At 41.9% G+C, this 19208-nt stretch overlaps 1 protein-coding gene across 1 annotated transcript in view; it reads left to right on the top strand.

Moving 5' to 3' along the window:
- The window catches only part of LOC124414781 (irregular chiasm C-roughest protein-like), an 86846-nt gene that overhangs the window by 44921 nt on the left and 22717 nt on the right, over positions 1-19208 (top strand). The window contains exon 2 of the mRNA XM_046895854.1: positions 11930-12294. Within this exon, the coding sequence (XP_046751810.1) occupies positions 11930-12294 (365 nt within the window). The remainder of the gene's footprint in view (positions 1-11929; positions 12295-19208) is intronic.

Below are 19208 nucleotides of genomic sequence, written 5' to 3'. Positions count from 1 at the left end.
GGGGGGGGGGAGGGGGTTGATTCCATATCCTATAGGATACATCCTACATATTATCCATATCGCGCAGTGATCCGGTACGGCATCCAGGGTCAGTCTCTCTCCTCTCTTCTCTCTCCTCTCCTCTCCTCTTATCCCCGCCATTTCACTACCCTGAATCAACGATCATGTTTTTCTTACGTCCGATTAAGCCGTCAGTCAATATTTTCGTTAGTTTTCCCCTCCGCCGCGAGGGGTGGTAGGTACGGATATACCAAAAAGGGGTGGGGGTGGGGGTGGAAGAGGGTTTTTTATTATTCTTACCCTTGTTACTGGATAATATAAAGGATGAAGCCTCCGTGTTGCGGGAGTAACAGAGGCGGAAAGGTGCCTCCCTTCCTTTTCCCTCCCTCCCTCCCTCCAGACTGCTCCGGCTGTCCTCCAGGGTGAGGAAATCGATGCCCTCGTCGCTTCCCTTCTCTTCCTTTTTCCAACCCCTCGTACGTGCCCGCCCGCCTACCCTCCGCAGCAGTGTACGAGTGTATAAACGCAGACGGAAGAGAAGGGCGGGAAGAGGTCCTGGAGGGATTCTCGCAGGGCCCCGCGGACTCTTCCTCTTCCTCTTCCTCTTTCTCTTCCTCTCACCCTCCTTCCGAACCCCGGATTTTTCCTTTTCCTCCCTTGCTCTTACCGCCTCCGTTGCCGCGTCTATGTCTATGTTTTACGGGTTGTCGATGGGGAATGGGAATCGTGTGTCGAATACGAGGACGACGCGCGGGACATTTGTAGAAAAGAAGGTGAAAAGAAAGGACATAAAAGAAGAGGATAGGATGTTGGGTATGTCCTGCAAAGAGAGGACAAAAACGGTCAGAGTCTGTTCGCTCGGTCGCTAATATTACAGGGACTATCTACCCTTCGGGGGAAAAAAAAAGAAGAAGAAGAAGAAGAAATTAAAGGAGACAAGGAGACGAGTAATTGTGGATTCGGAATCGGAGTGAATTCGAGATAGTTTTAGTTCGAAAAAAATTAAACATTTTTATTAATATCGTTGAGAAATAATCGCGGTTTGAGTTTTCGTCAAATTTTCTAGCCCCTAAAAAACTTTGAGAATTAGAATTATTTGTGAAATTTGAAATAACGGTTTTGAAACGGTTTCTAAAAACTGTAATCGAATGCGTTAGATTTCATTCTACGAATATGGGGGCACGTTTTATTATTTTGAATAACTACTAACTTCGACTACAAATTCGATGTAACAATTTTTTTTTTCTTTTCTTTTCTTTTTTTTTTTCCCCCCTTTTTATTCAACCATATTCGCATCGTTGATGTATTTAATTTTGAAACATGGGCACCGACAAATGGCAATTATATATTAAATTGACTGCTAAAGAATAGAAAAATGATAATTTGGTTTTTTAGTAAAATTGTTGAAAGTTAATCGAAAGTTTTTGACTCTGCACTGAGGTCCTCGATTATTTTTTTTCTTTATTTTTTGTACGCGTCACGCGTTCAAAAATCAACCCTCCTCTCTCATTTTCTCCCGCATCTTTGTCTCTCTATTTTTCATCCCTTATTCCCTGCTGCTGTTCCCTGTTGTGTCGGCGAGTTTTCCTTCCTCCACGAGTCGTCGCTTTAGTTTACCGTTCATTACTTAATGGCCTGTCCTGTCGTGTTTCTATCTAGACCTCCGCAGACTTCGTAAGAAATAGCCTATTAACGAGAAATGGGAGATATATTTTATCGGTGTGTTGTCTGTATGTGTGTACGTATGAGGTATTCCACGCTAACTCGACTGAATTTCTTTATTTTTTATTATCTTTAGACATTGACAAAAAATTGAATCTTTCGTTTAAATATTGCTCTTTGAAGTCATATATGAAAATGGCGATAAAATAAATAACTGGAGCCAATTTCGAAAACCTACGCTTACTCTTAGAGTCGTTGACATAAAATCTCATGAAAACCACTCGAATATCAAGGGCAACAATTACCAGTGTAATTGATACTAGTGAGAATACAAATGATATCCGTTTAAAAACGATAAACATAAAAATGAAATAGAAAAAAAGAAAAGAACTTTCCACAGACAAACGCCGAGGAAGTAACACATGATTCAAGGTGTGTGCAACGATAGCGGTAATTGTTCGAGGAAATTCGCTTGGGATTTTATACGTCAGCTATTATGTGTTGTATACACCAACGAACGAATGAACGAACGAACGAACCCCCAACAGCCTATATCTGTATCCAAAACGTTTATTTGTTACGTATACAATTACGTTATAACAATGACAGTTGATGAGCCTGGGGTAGTATAATTGGCTCGCCTGGCTCAGTATAATGTATATATACTATTATAGGTATAGCCGCAGAGCACATCGACCCCTTTTACGTGTTATATTATATATATGCATGTTATGTATATATGAGAACCGGAGATTTCATTAAATTATGTTACACTATGCAGAAATAGGTAAAAGGAGGCAATGTGATCTATATGTATATATATATATATATGTGTGTATGTATATATATAATCTCTTTGTACAGTCTCTGTGTGCGTGTGAATGTGTTTTGTACACACAAATCAACGGGATAGAATATTAATTGGTGAAAATTGATACGTATATCAAGTTCCTCCGTCCTGTTTTACCCTGTGAGCGTGTATAATTATTACCTACAAATGATCAAGTGTCGATACACGTGCACAACTTCACCCCTTGTTAGCAACTTCCTCTTAACTAATATAATATTGTTGGAATTAGAAGAAAATTTGGTACAAGTATAACTATTGAGTATCATTGTACATGTCAATACTAAATTTTTTGGTTTTCACGAACGTTAAATCTGTTCGGGTAGATCAACGGGAAAAGAATACTAGTTACGGTTACAAAACTCCTTTTTCATTTTTCAACCGAGAAGTATAATAATTTTTGTTTATGGTAAAAATTGCAAAATACAAAGTAACCAAAATTAGAAACTTCTTTCGATGTGGCACGTTCTGAGTAATCGATGTTGTAGATTTCTTATTTTGATACAATTATTTTTTTTTCCATCTGTTTCAAATAAAATGATCGTTCTTTATTAATTAGCAAAATTACTGTAACATTTCACATTTATACCTGATATCTCATTTTTTCATACCGCAAGCGCCATTGATACATTGAAATTCCATATAAAAAGAAATAATAAATTTGAACGTTTGTCGATTTGCTGTGCAAGCAAGAAAATCAGCGCATACTTTTCTAATTCGAAAAGTCGTCAAATAAGAAAAGATTTGTAATAATTCATCGCTGTAACCGAGCGTAGTAATTAAAATCGAACGCGAGTAAAAAGAGAGAAAAAGCGGGGGTGGAGGAAGGGGGGTGGGGGCCTCTGCTAATAAATCCTGAATTATAGACGGTTCCCTGAAAAGTGGGAAAAATTAAATCGTCACAGTAGTATAGCTATGAGAGTTCTTTTTGAGCCTGGGTAAGATGTCGGTAAGTGTCGGTAGTAGGAATCTGCCGCCGGAATTCACCAGTTACCAATGACTGTGCATTACATCTTTATCCTTGACAATTTTACACACGTTACGATGCGATCCACACAGGAAAGGGCGATTATTCCTTCAACTCGAGTCGTCGGATCCTTGATTTAGGGGTGATTTGTAGCCAGCCACAAGCCACGCTCGTGAGTTTCTTCGAGTTTGCGGGGGTCGTTGGGAGTGTCGGATTCGGATTGATCGGCGAAAGGACTTGGGAGATTTTTCACCGGGTCCCCATGATCTTTATGGCTCTCTTTCTCTCTCCTTTTTTCCCCTTCCCTCCCCCTCTCTAACCTCCTAGATAAAGGCACAGCCCGCCGAGTTCCATCCGGCACAATAAAAGCCCTCCTCCCCACCTCCTGACGACGTTTATCAATGTTCGCAGCGGAATTCTTGCACCGCCGAGAAGACGACACTGCGGTGTCCACACTCCTCGTTCCGACTATTCGTCTTCCTCGTTTCACCCCGAGGAACCCTAGTATCGCTAACTCAAGTTTACCAACCATTTTTACCATTCTTTCTACCCGTTTCGCCCATACGGTATACGCCTTTGCTTGGGTCAGACAAATCGCAAAATTGAAGACAAGCTTATAAAAGTAATATATATATGAAAAAAAAATTTGATATGGGAAACAATTTTGATAAAAAGCAGGGCATTGGGGGAGGCATGCAATATCAAACCAAATATTATAACTTCCAAGTAACAAGTTGTAAGCTCAATTTTTTTTTTTTTTTTTTTTTTTTCAACCCCATGATGATTAGACTTCATCGATTGTAGCGACCATATTTGTTTCGTATAAATTTTTTCTTTTTTCTTTCATTACCTATTTTTTCTGCTTCCTCAATCTTTCCCTTTCACCTCGTGTTTCTTTTCACCCGAACCCTCTGTCCCCATTTTTATAATCACTATTTTTCTCACTCTCTCCACCTCCGTCATGAGGGTGTGTCAGGATAACTTTGTTAATCTGATGTTACATACACGATACAATGCCGAGATTAGCTTATACTCTTCTGAGATCGAGGACAAGCCTGTTAGTCGATGTTATACTACGCTTGATTCAATCCCTTATTATACGGGAACCTGTAGCGGAAATAAATCGATTCTTCTCTCGGGTTAAACGGTGAATTAAAAAAAATTATTTCCCGGGTTTTTTAAAAACATTGTCAAGATTTTGTTTTTTCGTCGTATAAGTGATCAGTATTTCACAAAATTAAATGAAAATATACAGCATTTGAATTTATCCCGTTAGGGCAGTCTCTCTCATCTTAGTTAACTAATGCAAAAAACGATTTTACTCTTGACGAGACTGATTTCATCATCAAAATTTTACTAGAACCACTGTTTTACATACATCACGTGCTTTAAAGCAAAGCACAGAAGGGTGGTGAAACAGCATTCGAAATATAGTAACAACGAAAATGGAAATCTGAGAGAAACTTGTTGTACGTTTGGAGTTCGTGCGCAGGCGCGAGATATTCGTGTGTTGGGGGACTTTGTCAGAAGCAGCGGTATCAGGAGGGATGAGTCGGAGTCGGCTTGAATTTGCGGCTGGGAAAAGTCGGGGAATGCGAATTCGGTTAATTCGTCGCCACTAGGCTCGTACATGGATGCGGGTAGTCGGAATCCACCGCGAGCTCTACGCCACGAAGTTGGAGCCTTGGCCTTCTCTATCTATAGCCCAGGATTACAGGGGTGGTCGATTTATACATAGGCACATTCGGACACTGTAGTCTACAAGGGATGAAGGAGCGACCCACGAGCCAAGCCAAGCCAAGCCAAGCCAAGCCAAGCCAGTCGTCGATTCGAATGAAATATTAATTGCAGAGCAACGAAGCGCGGCCATTCCGTGCCGACGTCTGAATGCCATTTACCAAGGAGTGTGAGACAAAGTTGGAACGCAGAGAATGCCTCTTCGTCCATATCGTCTTGTACAGTGTGTACAGTAAAATCTAAGCTGAATAATAGTACCGAAAAATTTATTATTAATCGGGATTAGTGGATAGTGTTTTTTTTTGTCTGCTTTAACGTAACGCATTGTAGATTGAACAAACGAAGAAACTAAAAAAATTATCATTGAATATCGTAAGAAAAAATTTTGAACGTTGCTATTCCACTGGGTAACGATTATTTGAAAAGTTACATCGACTCCGGGACAGGAGGCGATCGTTACGCCGCCTGTTGGCGAAACGCGGTACTATTCCTTCTTTTTTTTTTTCTTTTTCATCTTCTTTCAACTGTAACACAGACGCGGTCATGGTTAACGAATCGCTAACGAGATCGATTTGTTACAATTTTGTTAATCTTTCTCGTAAGAAGCAGAGAGAAGACATGCAGGTACTGGAAGTAACTGTCGTTTATTGGAAAATGAGGAAAATTCCGTCGTTGTATTGAATAAGCAGGCAGCGGGTGAATTTGAAGGGTTGAAATATTCGAATGAATCGTTTAAAATTCGCCACCCTGTCTACTGGTTTAACGGTGTCCCATCGTCATTGGGAGGCACGTGACTTTCTCCCGACGACGTTTGCGCGTCCTGAAACGAAACGAAGCTTTATGCTGATGAAAGATGACGCACGGGGGCGCTAATGCTCTCTGGTTTTCGACGGTTAAATTAATTTCTGAGCATAGAAAGGAAGGAAGGAAGGAAGGCACAGCCCAACCAACCCCCCAAGCACCCTTATTCTGAAACCATCCGCGTGGGTGGTGCCTAGTGGGAGTCTTTTACTCACTCGGAATTTTCCACAGAGAAAACGGGCTGGGTTTTACGGGGGTGAAACCCAGAGGTGTGAAAAAAAGACAGCCAGGTGTCAAGGAGCGGGTGTCACGCGACACGCAACTAACAAACCAACCGACTCACCACCCAACACTTTCGAAAACACGCGCGAAACCCGAATGAGTTACATGATGAAAGCTCCACCGTACAAACGCGCCTTATGCACGCGCCCCTCAAAACGAGAAACAGCTTTCTCCGCTGAATGGAATTACCTTTAAACAACAGTCATTCAATACCGACGACCGTAATTGTGACAGTGATTGTCGGAAAAGGTCTGTAATTTTTTTTTTTTTTTTTTTTAAACTCTTGCCTGTATTACGCAACGCTCTGAAAGAGAACTGTTTACAATGTGAATTTTTTTTTGTCGAAAGATTCACCTGCGAATTTCTGAAGTTTTTTCATTCCACTTTGATTCTAGAGTAGTCACTGATTTTTCACCAAAGTTTGTACTTGGGCAAAAAATATTATGTTCAAATTACAGATATAATTGTATGAAAAATATAGTTTTTCATGTGAGTATCAAAAGCTTAGTTAGATTTTGATCAATAAGCAGTTTTTATTTCACATAACTTGTCTCAGGATGCGGATCGAATTAAAATTGCGCTATGGAAATTGTGAAGAAAAGGGGAATCTACGAATTTAAATTTAGTACCCAAATGAAAATTGTTGTACATATATATATATATATATATGTATACGATTCACAACTGTTTTAATTTGTAAATTGAAAGAGGGAATGATTTTTAACTGTAAAAAGTAAGGTGAAAACTGATTTTGAGCTACAAGACTGACCGGATGATGTCCTGCATTGCAGAACGAGGCGATAATCGAGGCAAACAGAAACGCGGTATGTGATCATAAAGAGCGACTGGCCTGGCCACAGTTATGCATAATGCCAATTTCTAGCGATTTGATGAGCTCGTCAGGACTTCACTCTCTGCTCTGCCTATACTGTAGGGTAATACATATTATACACACGCAGGGTATATTAGTTTTTCCTAATCAATGATATATTGTTGTTACGTTTACTATCGCTCGAGCATACTGACAATGAGCGTCGCGAAAATGTTAGAGAATGGATTTGTGTATGTCATATGTGTTGATGCATAGACCTATGCATATGTACAAAGCACTTGTTACGCGATACTACGCACGAAGGTGATGCAGGGTGGGTATATATATGTATTTATATATAGGTATGTATATACATACGTTATATCGTATCCAGTTTGTCGTTGACGAGGCGCCGAGGGGGAGGAGGAGGGGAGTTGCGTTGCCGTACACCGGATTAACCTCGCTAATTAGGCCACGTTGTAATTATTAACCCAGACGTAATTGGACGTGGATTCGACGACGCGTGGAAACAAACCGCGATTCGCAATTTATATCAAAATGAATTTGAAGATGAGAGAAGAAAAAAAATGACGAAACAAGAACGGGGACAACAATGAGAATGAGAATGAAGAAGAAACGTTGAAGTAAAAAGTATCGGAAGTTACGATATCATGCAACTAATAAATTCTGGGTGAATGTGTTTTGTTTTTCTTTTTTTTTTGGCGGGGGGGGGGGGGGGGGGGGGGTTTGTTCTCTCTTCGCTCGGAGATCAATTGAAACACTGTGCAAGATGAATTTTCAGTTTCCCCATAATCAGTTTAATACCAACGAATATACTAACCGAATCCTAAACTGATCACTAATCAGGTAATCACGCTCGAATAACTCGGTTGAAGAGAAATCGTTTTTGTGACTAACCTTCTCTAATCAAATTAGGCGAGAGTCCTTCAAAGGTGATTTGCCCATTTTGACCCAATCGTTGATGATGAGAAAACGAAAAACTTGGTGCTCGAAAAAGTAGAACCCTTTCATTGATGCTGTGTCGGTAATTAGCTGTCTTGGTTTGAAAGGCAGAATGAAAAAAAAAAAAAAAAAAAAACTAAAAAAAAAATCAAAGAAATAGAAAAACCATCGAGCTCTCATTTGAGAAGAAAATAATTACCACGTGGCCAGACCGTGACTCGGTATATCTATACGTATATTTGCCTCCATTCATCAGAGTTACAAACTCGTACCGGTCGACCCCTTAACTTCTACGGCTTTTCACGCAGCGCCCGCCCTTTCCTGCACCGGGTATAATAATATGAGTCGTCGGAGAGTTTTTCAACCCCTGCAGCAGCAGCAGCGGCAGCGTATACATGCAGAAAATACCGCGCGCGGTTCTGTGGCTGAAAAGCAAGCTAAACCTCCCCCCACCCCCTCAGCCCCACGGAAACTCTCTGGGAATCTTGAAATTTGTGTAGTATAACCTACGACTCGCGTAGGATTTCGTCCTACAAACTCGAAACTTTGCCGGCGGCTTTGATCCAGGCTGCCAGGAGTGCCGGAAAGTTTCATCATGTCTGCTGCTTCTTTCCACATGTGATAATTCGCCGCCATTCTTTTCGTAGACTGGAATCTGCACTGTTGGTTGAAAATTGACATACATGGTCAGCTAGTTTTGTCTATCTTTCTCTGATAATCGGCTCGAGGGTGGCTTGCTTCTTATATAAGCTGTTGCCTTTCTTTCCACCTCGAAGAAGGAGAGAAAAAGAAGAAGGATGGGAAAAAGTGACTTCCTATCCAATTTAGACCGAGGAGTTGATTTACTCGTTAGACTCTGACCGAACTCAGAGCCCAGCTCGCAAGTTTTTCGGTTCAACAATATGACGTCAGCTCGTTCTATGGATGGATAGAGAGTGACTCTTGTGCTCCGCATAACTAGGTACCCGCAGCGTGGAGGCTGCACCATCGTACCGGAAGTAACTCGATAAAAAGTATCGGTAGTTAACAACGTACAAATTGATCGTTAACGTTGATGGGTTCGTTACCATTCTTCTGGTCCATGGACCGCGGACGACGGATGCTGCCCGAGATCCATTAAATTACCGTAACGGCGCCGCGCCGCGGCACAGACCTGAAGACGTTCAGTTTTATACTTCAATTCCGCCGCGCTTCCTCGATTACGATCACCTTATACGTACGTAGAAAGGCAAAAAGATTGAGAGATGATAGGATAACCAGTTATGGTTATCGGGTTCGAAGGGTGTGACGGTAACAGTTCATGAAGTAAAGTTATTGTAGCTACTTGGAAATGAATGATGAAACGTTTGAGTTTCATTAGAAAATTTGACTATTGAAAAAATGCGTGCGGAAATCGGAAAGCTTCGAAATTCAACTAATCGAACCTTAGGATGTCAAGATCTGAATGAATGGTATATACTCAATCGGATATTTACTTAAGGTGCTTATAAAGACCCGTTGTACACCAAAATAAGGCATTAATTGCCCAAGTTTCAGTCTGATCGCTTGAGCGGTATAGGAGGTTTGCTTCCCCGCGTTTTCGAGGTGTACAATGCTTCTTTATAAGTATCTTAAAGGTTCCAAGGTTCCTAAAATTGAGATGAAAAAAGTCAAAATTTAAGATTGTACTGACGGATAAGAAACGTGATGAACAAGCGAAGAAGCAATGATGCAGGCAGAACGAGGGATGATCTTAAAAAATAAGAATCAAAAAAAAAAAAAAGCAGTAGGGATAAACTTGTTCAGGTGTTGAAGAAAACCGCGTGGTTGCAGGTATATTTCTTGAAAATTGTTTTACCAACAAGCTTCGAATCCAAGATTATCTTTGAGGGGTAAAATTTCCCCCGAGACATCGCCAGGCGGAAAACGAAGAGAGAAGTTGGTGGTGGAGCGGATAGAAGCGAGGATAGGAGAGGAGAGGAGAAGAGAAGAGGGATGGTCCGCGAAGACGGAGATCTTGCGGGAACGGCCACGTTAATGGTTGGCTGGCTGGTGCTAATTGATTGTTTACTTTCGAGGGATCCGTATAGTTTGTTTACCGGAAAGCCAGACTTACCCTCAATGCCGGAGGAGCCATGGCCCACGGTCCACTGCCGCCACAGGGATGGTAGAGCAACTCCCCAATGGCATGAAGGCGGTAATGCTCACCTATACCAATACACGTCGATTTACTACGGGCCTAACGACACAGACCAGAATTCCTTAACTTCCCGGGGGGCTATCCGTCACGGAAATCAACGGGATCGACCCGCTGGAATACGGAGGCGAAAGGGAAAGGAAAAAAGGACACGGGAAGAGGAATGAAAAAAGAAGAAATTCTCAAACACGCCTGATATCGGCCTCGACAAAATTGCCAATTTATTCATATTATTTTATCTTGATGAGTTGGAATTTCATCAAATTTTAAGTCCCAAACTCATCAATATTCATGATCGTTTCTAAAAATTACGACAAACTTACTCCGGATGTCGTTTATATTTTTAGTTTACACTTTCGCAAAGCAAGTCCATCCAGCAAGCATCGAATAATTTTTGCTCTGAATTATTCAATCTTCTGAGATAGTTGGAATTCTAAATCCGATCGTATGGTCGCAAGTAAGCAACTCAATTTATGATCAGCGTTTCCACGTGGGTTTCCATTTTTCTCTTGGCAAGCTCTGGAATGATCAACCCAATCCAGCCGGTTAACCTTCCAACAATATTTTTAAACTGTATAAGAAACTAAGGTCCAAGGATGAACAACTGAACACTGCGGTTGAAAAAATGGTCCAATATAACTAATTAACTTGACCATTGATGTCTTCAATTTGAGTGACTTATGGACAGGTTATGGCGGTCTACCAAATTACATCACAACTCCAACCAGACTAAAACATCGACATAATTTTCACCGACATCGTTCCTCCTGGTAAAAGTAACATAGTAGACGATACATCCCATGAGACTAGATTCTCCTCCGTAATGAATTCCGGTTAGTGCTTAACGCACATACTGTACAATGTACCTGCAGAGTGTGGTTTAATGAAAATTGTATGCACCACCAACGTCCGTGCAGATACTTCCCGCGAGTGAGTGGCGACTAGCGTGAGCGTCTTATAAGCTCAATAGGATAATAACCGCGGTGAGGAGTTGATAGTTGAGGGTTTGAATACGTCGTGAATAATAAAGGATAATTCGAATAATTGTACTTGTGCGGTGTCCGCCGTCCGACGACTTACGACTCTGGTATTCATCCGGTTCGACGTCGTATTCGTTATCGTTGCACATTGTTGGACATCACGAATGAACGAATGGGTCTTATCGTGCCCTCACGAAATGATAACACGCTGAGGGAATTCCCCGTGCGATGTCTTCCCGTTTGTTGATTGATACAATCTGACATGCGTACCGAAAAGAACAATTCTCTTCGTAATATCGATCCGCCTCCTTCCATCAGCTATTCACTTATTTAATACACTCACCGGTCGAACGTTGAGTTCCGTTCTCGGAACTTATCTGGTAGAAACATCGTGCGTTTCCAGTATACCAGGCTTTCCACGTCGACTCATAAACCCCCTTCTGACCCTAACCAACCCCCATTTCTCTTCCTTCCTTCTAATTGATAGACTGTGTCGCGTGTGGAAAGAGAGTTCTGAGAGACAGTTCTCAGAGTACCCCAATTCGAATCATCCATGTGTTGCGTTCTTGCGGCAAACATTTTGCAAGGTGATGATTGCGGAATTGGAGAATAAATCAAAGGCGTCGCATGTCTTCGCCAACAATAACCATAATGTTATTTCTCCACTGGTCCTAATCTGTGTCCTCAATTTTTATCATTGCAGGAATCGATGCGGTGGAATCGTCGGCAATTCGATCCTCTTGGTGGGTTGGATCCTATTGACGTTCTGCACGTCGGAAGGGAGAGGAGACGAATTTGCTGGAGGTGCGACGGGACACGCGAGGTCGAGTTGGTCATCGTCGTTGGTCACCACATCGAGGACAGTGTCAACAACGGAAATGCTTTTTCAGAGAATTGTAACCGACCCGCAAGATCAAACCGCCGTCATCGGGTCCGAAGTCACTCTCCCCTGTCGCGTTGTCCATCAAAAAGGTCCTGTTCAATGGACCAAGGACGATTTCGGTCTTGGCGCCGTTCGAAACCTGACCGGATACGAAAGATACGCGATGATTGGCAGTGACGAAGAAGGTAAGTTGGTAGCAGGAAAAGAAGGAAATTAAACAATGAATGAAATAGCTTCATTATGAATGATGTGGTAGACAAACCCCTTTTGCAGCATGTCAAATCTGAATGTCCTGAATTTTTCGTGGTATCGTCACACTAATTCCAGCCACCTAAGTGCACTTCGCGTGTCGATAACCAAGTTCTGAAACGTTGGTACGAGGGATGGTAGTAATTTGTCAGATTTTAGTTGAGTACTAGTAGCCACTGCTGAAGCTGATTGTGAGATGGAAATTCTACTACCGGCCTGTCAGCTGCACGCACAGGCATTCAATACTTCTGATTCTTTCCGGCTTTGTGCTCCTCGCGGGGCTGACGTGCGCGGTGGTGCCGTAGAAATCACTCCATAATAACTGCGGGTTTGTTCTCTGGAGTGAGCTAGCTAGCTGCCAGCAGGGTTGAAAGCTCATAAACGGCAACGGCAGAGGGGTGCCAGGCAGCCAGCAAACCAGCCCTTGTGAAGAATCCTCACGTGCCGACCCCTCTAATAACTGTTCACACTGAACAAGAGCAACCTATGAGTCGGCGCTCGGCTAAGCAACTTCCGAGTCATCCCTCAATCAACTCGATCACTGAATCTTCTTCGTGTAATAATCGGGAAAATGATCCAGTCCCTCGGGATTCTCTCCAAATAAACTCCCAATAAGCGACTATTCAATGATCCATTTCGTCATCCTCTTTAATGCGAGCACTGGTTAGTGATTTCCTGGTTTTTCCAATCATCGTAAACTTTGAATATAATAATTTCTACCTTCTAAACTAAGAATTTTAACGGTCATAGAGTACGCTGAATTAGCATGGCCAGAGAAAATGCCCTGATATCCGTCGATTAATCCCTTCGGGATATATAGTCGCGCGGAGTGCTGCATTGTTTATCGAATGAGCCCATGAACCGCGAAGTCAATCGATATCGACGCTCTCACCCAAAATCTACTTTCGACATCGTTCGAGCTCACTCGCTTCTCCTCACTAAGATATTGGGTGTCTTTATGGCATCGATGGTTTAGTACTTAAACGAGACGCACACGCACGCACGGGGAGGAAGGAAGGAAGGAAGGAAGGAAGAACCCTCAATCCTGGTCGTAGTAACATCACGGTGGGCTTAGTTGGATTTGCGGTATAGCTGGCACAGTGCTCTTCCTCTGATCTCATCGACTAGTTCGTAACATCCTTGAGATTAGTCCCAAATTGGTCCTTTTCTTTACTGCTTTTCCCTTTGTATTCAGACAGATTAGACCGAGGCGAGGCTCAGTTTATTGAATCGGAAAATGAAGCTTAACTAGTTATGTCGAGTAAGCATATAATTTGTTTCCAAAATTCCGTCAGCATGTACGATTCTGCAAACAATTCAATTCGTCAAGGATCGAGTTAACGCCCGAACAAAAAGTCAAACAATTCATATACTTGGTCTGAACTAAACTAACTTTCGGGGGTTTTGATGGTTTGAAATGTAGAACACAGTGTACAACTTACAGCGAAGTCCATTTTCAGCGTTGGAGTATATTGGGCTGGTAATTGGTGGGAAATTGGCCACATGCGGGTATCGAAAGATCTTCGACTTAACACCACTTGTCACTGTCATTTCGCGTCTATTATCTTCACTCGGACTTGTTACACGCGAGGATAAAACTATCGACAGACGGAAACAACGACGAAGAGGACTAAAGGAAGTCCCTTTGGAGGGGTTGGTGGAAGCTTCGAGGTATAAGAGGGATAAGCGAGCAGCCGGGACGGAAACGTATCAATCAATTTGTACGTATCGAAGTGGTTTCTCCGACTCATTTTATCTCTCTCCCCTGCAGATCGTGCCTCTCTTTCTTTTACCGCTCTCCATCCTCACTGTTCTTCTTTCTTCTACCTTCTGCACGCAGGGTGCGTCGACGAATTCCGAGGGGCCAATTGATTTTATTCGACCCCCTTGGCCCTGCGCGATGTAGCGACCACCGAATTACACCCCGGGACAGAGGCCAGCCATTCTACCACACTGAGAGGATGACGCCGACTGCTTGGCTAGCTGGGTCCGGCAGTTTCACGTTTATACCATACTTGACCCCGACGCTTGATAATAAAAATATCCCTAATCGCTCGTCGTTCACTTGTCCGAAGAAAACAGCTCAGTATAACTGGCCTGTAAAGCACCGCGATCGAGCGATAAAACATCATTCGCATGACACCACACGTTATATCTCCAAGAAATGACATACCTTCGACGGTCTTCCACTACTACCATGATTTGGATTAAGGTGCTTGACCCGTTGTACACCTCGAAAACGCGGGGATGCAAAACTCCTATACCGCTCAAGCGATCAGAGTTAAACTTGGGCAGTGAATGCCTTATTTTGGAAAAAGTGGAGCGTCTTTTTACTTTTTCAAAATTTGGAAAAAAAATTTACAGATTGGTTACCAGTCACAGAAATTGGCCAAATTTTCACAGTTGCACTGAATGGATCGACCTATCCGGTATGATTCCACTCGGTGGTGATAAAACACACATTTTGAGCCCAGTCCCATGAGATTTGATGGTAAAATGACGAAATGGCAGCTGATCTGGTTTTCGATTACGAAGTACACCGAAATCTCATTTTGGCGACATTTGTTACACATGAAGGAATTTCGAAAAACTAAAAAGACGCTCCACTTTTTGCCAAAATAAGGCATTAATTGCCCAAGTTTCACTCTGATCGCTTGAGCGGTATTGGAGTTTTGCTTCCCCGCGTTTTCGAGGTGTAAAAAGCTTCTTTATAAGCACCTTAACGGCCTATTAGTATTTTGCCTAATGATTCAAACCCCGAACAATCGAAAAACTTTTGCGTCATATGTTATACCGTGGTTACTTTTATTCATTTCACATGAAGGTGAACTGAAGGAAACTTGGTGCACGAGGGTAATTCTTAACTGTGGAAATACATCGTGGTTCCTCATGCCGTTTGAGGTTAGTAAGTATACAAGGGAGGTAGAGAGAGGCCGAGGGATCGGCGAAAGCTTGCTACTTTAAGCCGACGTCGTCCCGGAATTGCACACCGAAGTTTAAATTAGTTCTGAAACATTTGGCGCACGCTTCAATGCTTAATGGTTTCATCCATAAATCAATACAACTCCCTTGGTGCTCGGTTACTGCTTTGTTATACCGGCACCTTAACCTTACCACCGTTACGTGCCAAGATGGCGATATATCTTACCTCATACCTGCCTGCGGGTGTCGCCACGCCACGCCGCGTTGTGTCTCCTTCCGTCGCGCCGGGCTGCTTGCGAAATATCAACTATTTATACAACGTAATTCCCCTGCAGAGTCACCCTTCATCAATTATAAATCCTCAATCATTTATCATCCCGTTCGGTATTATCTCAATCTGTTTTTTTATTCTATACGCTCAATTGCGCACCGGCACGCACGTTCTTATTGAACTAGAAACTCTTCTTCAACCATGTTCATCAATTATGCAATCCATGATTTTATAACATTTATTTTTCACTGCAGAATTTGGAATGGTCAGGTTAACCTTTGTCCTGCAAAGATATTGCATAACGAGACCATCTACGTGTAGTAAAATCATTTTTTGTTCAATTTCGCACGAAGACATTAATGATTGAAATCGTATCCATAAGCAACGACCACCATCAATCGTCAATGATCGTGAAACTTTGACGCGTTTCATCAAGTTAAAACTTTTCTTCATATCCCCAGTAATTGAGGCGATTACACGGTGACTGATCGTTAAGTGTGATAGAGAATCGGAAAAATTTCCTCAACTTTGATGCACTCTTTCGGAACACATCAGAGGAGAAGATAAAAAGAAAGAACAGTACCTAGGCACGCAGCAAATGGAAGGAGAAAACGAACTAACAACACGATGGAACGAAGCTTCCCCAATAATCCAACTCAACGTTCACCCAAGTGTCTGGTAGTAGCAATTTGCCATGGCGTCGTCGTCGCCGTTTAATCAGATGATCAGCAGATCCATTCGGTAGTAGTTGGCGGGTGTGAACAGCAACACAAGACACCTGAAACTGGCCTTTGTATCCTGATACGTTTTCACAGCAGGTACATGCCAAGAAATGGAAGGTACGAGGTCAGCGTGTCTTCCAATCGTTTCTTAGGGTACCGTGTCAACGGTGCGTTCTCGTTCACTTTGAACTCCGGAGACATTTTCCACCACTTGCAATTACTTTTGGACTTCCGTGGCGCTTCCGCAATCTCCACGATCACCACCGGTAGCTCGCTTGCTGTTCATGATCGTCGTGATAAATATCGTTGATGTGCACCACCATGCAAAGTGCTGTAAAGTCTGCGCTCCAACTTCGCGTATTACATTCGTTGTTACAAGCTTTGAATTATGCATGGATACCTGTGTATGCGACGCGTCGGAAATGCTCGGCCATGATCGTCCGTATCACCGTAATCTTCTATCGCACTTACAAATCAATTTCATCACATTATTTTGAACGTGTAGACCGCGGTGTGATAGTGCTTGAAATAACTAATGAACCGGCCATCCATCGATCCATCCACACTTCCCTACAAATTATCTAACCCAGAAAATCTGCTCGGCGATTATTTAAATCGACCACGAATTATCGAATCCATCATAGGAAGTGAACCGAAAACTTGATTCAGCAGATGAGTATGTACCGTTATTGCAAAATAAGGAACTCACATTACTACTGTATCGGCATTTTTCAACACCATATCATGAATTACCTCAGTCGGTTAAGCTGTGGTTGTTAGATCATACTCAAAGTCTCTCGAGTGTTCATTTTCCGGAAAGGAACCTACTTTAGTCTGCCCTCCGGACAATTGAGAGACACTTTCTTGCTATAAAAGATAGCCAGGTTTGCACAGACGTTTTTTCTCCACTCGAATGGTTAAAAAATTGCCAAGTACTGGCTGAGATCCAACAGGAAGTAGAGACGAGAACGTGGGAAGGAAAGATGAGTTTCTAGCATTAGTGGTCTTTCATAAGTATGAACTCTTTCAAGCTTCGTGCATTGGAAACTGTCTCAATCTAGGGATTTTTAATTGTGAAACTGAGCGAATGGCCGGAAATGTGACTTCAGACATCGTATGTCTAGAGACTTTAAGTGACTTCGAGTGATTTCACGTGAAACATCGAGAAACTTGAAATGAATTGAAACTTATACTCAAAGATACGACATGTAAAATCAGCCAATTGTGTCCCAATTGAGACGAATAAACGAAGGAACTTTACTGATCTCATATGTTTCTACGCTACAAATCGCGCCTTAAATTTATTTATTCCACGACTGCCAACAAGGAACGACAAGTGCACTACGGGAGCGCAGGCTTCCGGAGAAAGGAGGCTGACTGGGTGCTGAGCGTTCATGCAGGTTCCTTATGATACTGTCACACAGGGTGCGAAAGGAGGTCAGGGTAAAATTTGCGAGAGAGGTGCAGCATGCAGCGGCATGGCATGCAAAGGCGTGCAAACTCCCCTAAAGTGCAGGAAACCCGCTTTGAGATCTACGACTACACAGAAATTCCCACAAGTATATACATACATACCTATGTAGGTATACATATAAGTACGTGCAAAGAATATTCACACGCTTTTAGAATAATTTCATCCGTCTATTCATTTTTAACATTTCTTATTTTTGCTCTCGCAAAAATTTATGCCAAATTTCATCTCTCTTTATATATGTACATCTATCTATCTCTCTCTCTCTCTCTCTGTTTCTCTACAGCATTGATCGAATTTTTCATCACCAAAGAGTACATCTTATATAGAACCTGGTACTATACAGTACCTACATGGATTATACGAAAATTACAAACGTGCATGGATTCCTTTTACGTTCTACTGCGAGTAATGACAAACAGAGTGTCGAGTGTTGAGTTCTGCATGTATACAGTGTAGGACAGAATTGTAAAACGCTAGTTGCACAACTGCCGCCGGTTCCAATTGCGTGGGAACTAATGCGCGAAAACTTTACCGAACACAAAACTATATTTTACCGCATGCATGTATGCAGTTCAACTGTGTGAAACCAAGCAGAGGCAAAATACTTGGAGTATACAAGAAACTATAATGTGGCCTGTTTAACGGCGGATGTAACAACTGCAAAGGTGTCTTGTTATTGCGTATATGTATAACGATCCCAGTTAATACTATTTTCAATCAACACCTTCAACCATTAATTATCATGAATTTATTCGATGACGCGATTTATCGATGAAAGGAAAAAAAATTAGCAACAAGTGATTTATCTGTATCTGCATCGACTCGTCTACTAACCAACGATTGTAGACAAGTTCTAGTTCCATGTCTCAATAGATGTAGAATATCGAGAACTAGGGACATATTCTCGATACAGTTTTCTCTTTTTTTATAGTGAGATCGACGTTGTGAAAAACGGAAAAATATCAGTGTAACGTAAATGCGTTTCAAAGGTGGCTATGGACCGTTTACCCTCGTTCTATTTATTCGAGGATATATACCTTCGCCTTTCTCATTTTATAGAGCCGTACGCAATATGCGAAATGTAAAGCCACGCCGCATTAGATAGACGTAAATGCAGAGATGGAAATTGGCCGTTTAAAAGCAAAGTAGAAAATGGTGGAGCTAAAGTTCTCGATTCAAATATTCTTCAAATATCTTATCTCAAACACTCGTGTCGACTCGATAACTCACAGGAGATATGTTCAAACCCTTTTTTTTTTATTTTATTTATTTATTAGTGTATGGATTACGCATCCTTTGGACGGTTAATTGCAATATGCATATATATGATTGATCGGATAACAGGATGTCCTGATTCCCTTGACATTTCCCGGCTTTTCAGACGAAAATAAACATTTTTCTAGGACTCGTTCTAACCTAACTTTACTAACAAACTCAATTTTTTCATGCATATATTTGTTG

The sequence above is a fragment of the Diprion similis genome, chromosome 14 (genome assembly GCF_021155765.1).
Source record: "Diprion similis isolate iyDipSimi1 chromosome 14, iyDipSimi1.1, whole genome shotgun sequence".
Lineage (NCBI taxonomy): Eukaryota > Metazoa > Arthropoda > Insecta > Hymenoptera > Diprionidae > Diprion > Diprion similis.
The sequence above is the reverse complement of the archived record's forward strand: the minus strand, read 5'-3'. Positions and strand labels throughout refer to the sequence as shown.